Source organism: Frankliniella occidentalis, unplaced genomic scaffold (assembly GCF_000697945.3).
Source record: "Frankliniella occidentalis isolate FOCC.00 unplaced genomic scaffold, Focc_3.1 Scaffold617, whole genome shotgun sequence".
Taxonomy (NCBI): Eukaryota; Metazoa; Arthropoda; class Insecta; order Thysanoptera; family Thripidae; genus Frankliniella; species Frankliniella occidentalis.
This window is the reverse complement of record NW_026267733.1, coordinates 54,444-60,350: the sequence shown is the minus strand read 5'-3', so window position 1 is coordinate 60,350 and position 5,907 is coordinate 54,444. Positions and strand designations below refer to the sequence as shown.

Below are 5,907 nucleotides of genomic sequence, written 5' to 3'. Positions count from 1 at the left end.
GGGCGTTTTTACTACACTGACAACCTCTTTTCAGATATCGAACGCACGCATCGAACCGCTCATTTCGTCGACATGCCTGTGCAATGTCGAGTTTGTCATAAGAACTGCAGTACAAAGAGTGGGCTCAACGTCCACAAGAGGATCCACACGGGAGAAAAACCGTTCGAGTGCTCAACTTGTCAGAAGGCATTTGCAACGTCAGGCACACTAAAAACTCACCTGCGGATCCATATAGTACTAGCGGCACACAAAAATAACCTGCAAATTGTGATACCAGCAAGCCACTTTGCACACTTGTTCTTAACACCCAAATGGTCGATTTGGCCCGTCGTACCTATCTGAAATATGCTGCGGGGGTGGGTTTTTGGGGGGTGGCGTTAAAAACTACCCCTAAAATTGAAAGACGTTAAAATAAAGCTATGGGCGCGATCTAAGAGTCGATTCCGGCTAAATCAGACCCGCCGAACTCAAAAATGGCAAAATAAAATCTTTCCGGACAATATTTGGCCATATTTTGGGCCATTTTGGCCAATTTAGGGCCTAAATGACTTTTAACGGTTCTCGGCATGATGGGTATCGATTCTTGGGTTTTGGAGGGGTACTAACTGTTAGGAATGATGAAAATGATGCCTGGGTACTTATCTCACGCTGTCTGACCCGTGGGGTACCATTGGGCACCGTGAGAAAGATACCCCATAAAACCGGTTTTGCGAATTTTGAGCTACAGACGCGATCAAAGGGTCGATTCCGACTAAATTAGACTCTCTGAACTCGAAAATGGCAAAATAATTTTTTTTTTGGGGGTTTTTTGTTCTTTTTTTCCAGGTTTTACCCCCCTTTTTTTTGAATTTGGGGTTGAATTGCTTTTTTTTTACGAATTTGACATGATGGGTATCGATTCCTGAATGCGAGAGTGAACCATGCGTTTAAGATGTTTAAAATGATGCTGGAGTACTTTTATCACGGTGCCTGACGCATGAGGTACCGTTACGCACCGTGAGAAAAGTACCCCATCAGATAGTCGTCTTGCCAACAGAGCTTCAGTCGTAGTTCAGGGGTCCAGTCGAGATAAATTAGACCAAACATGTAGCATTACAGGTTTCGTGCTGCAAAATTTAGTTGTGGTTTAGGGGCGTTTGGAAAGCGACCCCGACCTTAAACGTTATTTGAATATATATTTGTCTTCACTATAAAAGGTCCGAATACATAAAATGTATATGTATGTCTTGCTACCCCTAATCATCTCCTAAGACATCATCTTCCTCAGTCTGGTGAGTAGCTTTTCTGAAAATAAGGCAATGGTTTACTACTTTTGGTTTGTCTTAATTTTTTTTATGTTTTTGATTTTATGGCAAGATTGCATGACGATAAGGGATGGGGATCGAATGGCAAAAGATCGATCTCGTGGATCGATCTCAATCAAAATGGTTCAAATTGGTCCACCTTTTAATCGTGTAAAAAAGATCGATCTCAGCCAGATCGATCTACATCGAATAATTTTTTGTCGAATTCGCCAGATAAGATCACATTTGTTAAAAATTGAATATTTCGTGCAATTTAAAGAAAATATTCTTCTTGTTAGTTTAACTACTGGACACTAACACTACTAGAACTAGACAGTATGCCAGCGCGCCGCAGTGAAAATGTTCTACCGAAAGGGCAAGGGAACCAAATTTCGTGGTTATACTATAGGAGTGAATCGCTCCGAAGATCGGACGTCTGCGAATCGATCCAGCCGATATCGCCTGTCATTGAGATCGATTCAAAAGATCGAAAATCGAACCTTAAAAGGTCGATTCTGACGAGATCGATTAAAAGTCGCCCATCCCTAGATGTCATTTTTAAGTTTGATGGGTTTGATTTATCCCGAATCGACCCCTGAATCACGCCTGAAGCTCTGTTGGCAAGACGACTATCTGATGGGGTACCCTTCTCACGGTGCGCAACGGTATACCTGATGCGTCAGCGAGCGTGAGAAAAGTACTACAGCATCATTTTAAACATCCTAAACGCATAGTTCACCCTCGCATTGCCAGAATCGATACCCATCATGCCAAATTCATACAAAAATGCATTTCGGCCCTAATTTAAAAAAAAAATTCGTGTTAAATTCTGTTCAGTATTCTCGATTAGGGATAAATCAAGCCCATCAAACTTAAAAATGACATATCGTCACACCTCGCCTAACAAACCGTAAGTCAATGCAATCCTGCCATAAAATCAAAAACATAAAAAAATTAAGACAAACCAAAAGTAGTAAACCATTGCCTTATTTTCAGAAAAGCTACTCACCAGACTGAGGAAGATGATGTCTTAGGAGATGATTAGGGGTAGCAAGACATACATATACATTTTATGTATTCGGACCTTTTATAGTGAAGACAATTATATATTCAAATAACATTTAAGGTCGGGGTCGCTTTCCAAACGCCCCTAAACCACAACTAAATTTTGCAGCACGAAACCTTTAATGCTACATGTTTGGTCTAATTTATCTCGACTGGACCCCTGAACTACGACTGAAGCTCTGTTGGCAAGACGACTATCTGATGGGGTACTTTTCTCACGGTGCGTAACGGTACCTCATGCGTCAGGCATCGTGATAAAAGTACTCCAGCATCATTTTAAACATCTTAAACGCATGGTTCACTCTCGCATTGCCGGAATCGATACCCATCATGCCAAATTCGTAAAAAAAAATGCATTTCAGCCCTAATTTCAGAAAAATGTGTGTTAAATCTTGTACAAAATGATCAAATATCCGCCAGAAAAAAATTATTTTGCCATTTTCGAGTTCAGAGAGTCTAATTTAGTCGGAATCGACCCTTTGATCGCGTCTGTAGCTCAAAATTCGCAAAAACCGGTTTTATGGGGTATCTTTCTCACGGTGCCCAATAGTACCCCACGGGTCAGACAGCGTGAGATAAGTACCCAGGTGTCATTTTCATCATTCCTACCGGTTTGTACCCCTTTAAAACCCAAGAATCGATACCCATCATGCCGAGAACCGTTAAAAGTCATTTAGGCCCTAAATTGACCAAAATGGCCCAAAATATGGCCAAATATTGTCCGGAAAGATTTTATTTTGCCATTTTTGAGTTCGGCGGGTCGGATTTAGCCGGAATCGACTCTTAGATCGCGCCCATAGCTTTATTTTAACGTCTTTCAATTTTAGGGGTAGTTTTTAACGCCACCCCCCAAAAACCCACCCCCGCAGCATATTTCAGATAGGTACGGCGGGCCAAATCGACCATTTGGGTGTTAAGAACAAGTGTGCAAAGTGGCTTGCTGGTATCACAATTTGCAGGTTATTTTTGATATCGGCGTTGTGCCGCTAGTACTAATACGGGAAGTAGACCATTCAAGTGCAGCGTGTGCCAAAAGACATTCTCACAACGCAGCCATCTTCGTGTGCACCTTCGAACCCATACTGGACAGAAACCGTACGAGTGCACCGTGTGCCACACGAGTTTCGCCCAGTGGGGCGGTCTTCAAAAGCATCAACGAACCCACAACGGTGAGAAGCCATTCGAGTGCCCTCTGTGCGTCAAAAAGTTCTCGCGTTCATGTATTCTACAGCAACATGTTCTATCCCACACCGGAGAGAAGCCATATGAGTGCACCGAGTGCCACAAGGCCTTTCGTTCGCCCGGCCAACTGCAACGCCATCTTCGGACCCACACTGGAGAGAAACCATTCGAGTGCACTCTTTGCCATAAAACATTTGCAAGACCGGGCACTCTGCGTGTCCATCTGCGGACACATACTGGGGAGAGACCATATGCGTGCGACGTGTGTGACAAGGCGTTTACTACATCCTCCGCCCTTAAGGCCCATCTTCGAATCCACACAGGAGAAAAACCATTCGAGTGCAGCGAGTGTCCCATGAAATTTACTTGTTCTAATGGTTTAAAGAGACACATGCAAACACACACGGGGGTGAAACCATTTGAGTGCTCCCTGTGTCGGAGGAAATATTCCAGGCCATATGATCTACGTTTGCACCTTCTAAGCCACTTGGCGACAAAACCAGTAGTTTGCGCCTTGTGCGACAAGGAGTTCTCTAGTTCATCTGAGTTGCGTTCTCATGTTCAAGGCCAAGGGGAGGAACCACTCAAATGCAAGGTGTGCCAAAAAAAGTTTGCAACACTATGTCAATTGTTCTCCCATCTGCGGTCCCACCCAGAAGAGATAGCGTACGAGTGCATCTTTTGTGACAAGAAATGTTCCACTTCGTTTGCACTGAAGAGACATCTTCGAACCCACACAGGAGAGAAGCCGTTTGAGTGCACAGTCTGTCACAAGCAATTTTCACAACCAGGAAATCTGCGTGAGCATCTCCGGTCCCACACTGGGGAGAAACCGTATAAGTGTACTGTGTGCCACAATGAATTTGCGCAATCAAGTCAATTGTACTCGCATCTTCGAACTCACACGGGGGAGAAACCGTATGAATGCACGGAGTGTGACAGGAAATGCTCTACATCCAGCGCTCTGAGAGAGCATCTTCGGACCCACACAGGGGAGAAGCCGTATAAATGCAGCGTGTGCGACAAGAAATTCTCTTCTTCAAAGGGGTTCCATACGCATCTTCGAACCCACACCAGGTAGAAGACATTTTAGTTTGTGACTAGAAATTCTCGCACCCAAGCTCGGGCACTAACGGCGAGACCGGCGAGACACCGTATGGAACGCTAACAATACACCGTGTACTACAGTGAGTTTCCACTCCTCTCGTATTTCGTGTGTGCATCTCTGTGGGTCCATAAAGAGGATGATCCAGTCATTCTCTATAGTAATCGATTGTTGTCGTTTTTACACCATATGTTTATATGTTGTGACAGTGTGATTTGTGAACACTTAGTTAGGCTGGTAGCCCTGCTTGTCCCCCCACTCTGCCGTGATAATGTTTACATGTTTGATGGTGGATTTAGTCGTCCTCCTTTAGGCGTCCTCATTGAGGCAGCTCGCCTTAGAGGTTTTGAGGGCTGTGATTGGCTGAAAACCTCAGAGGGATCGTCCAGGAAGTACGTCCATCAATCGCCGTTACGAACCTACCAAGTTCAGCTTAATCACGGTCTCATAGCGCCTGACGACTAGGCAACATCCTGCCTACAGTGCATGCGTGTACTGCGGGGTGGCCTACCCCGTGTCTCGCAGGCGCCGAGCTCCCGTTACTTGCCGAATGATTTTGAGAAAAATGGACGCACTTTCTGGACGATCCCAATGAGGACGCCTCACCGTACGAGACTAAATCGACTATGATGTTCGCTACCTGGGAGGTCAGTCTTGACTTGGCCCATGGCTGTACAACAACTAACTGGAGCCAATAAATATATACGTCCACTACACCCGGTAGTCTTCATTTACGTTCACAACAGTTTATAAAGTTCTCTTTTTAATTTAAATGGAATGTCTGATTGTTAACCCTTTGTCAATTGTATTTCTAATTTTGATTTTTTTCATTAGTGTTGAGTGAAATTGTATTGTTTATGCAAATATAGTGTTTGCCTGCTTTTTCATCTTATGCGCGTTGTACTTATTTGTTTAAATTATCATTCCCTTTTCGGTCTGCGTTCCAATGTAGAAAAATGTAAGTAGGTTACAGGAAAATTTTCCTTGACGCAAGTTGTAACACTACAATTTGTAATCGTAAAAAGACATGCAGTATGTATCGACTTCAAATCCCTTGGCGCGTAAAAAGTGTGTTGTCGTAAATTTACAACTTAAATTATAATTAGAGTTTACAATTTTTTTTTGTAAATTTACGACGACATTTTTCAGTGTCAGGCGTTCGAACTTCCCGCTCCACTGCTCTTGTTTTGCGGATGTTGACTGCCTTTGTCGCCGCCTGCTGCACAAGCACGCGAGCGCCGTGATCCCGCTGATCCCCCCCAGTCGCTCGCG

The 5,907-nt window shown here is 44.0% G+C and overlaps 1 protein-coding gene across 1 annotated transcript; it reads left to right on the top strand.

The window, feature by feature from the left end:
• Positions 1–3,318: 3,318 nt before the first annotated feature.
• On the top strand, positions 3,319–5,527 carry LOC127751622 (zinc finger protein 84-like; the record flags this gene model as incomplete). The annotated part of the gene is made up of 1 exon (XM_052275414.1): positions 3,319–5,527. A coding segment is annotated over one exon (1,293 nt), but the record flags the coding sequence as incomplete, so codon positions are not given.
• Positions 5,528–5,907: the final 380 nt, after the last annotated feature.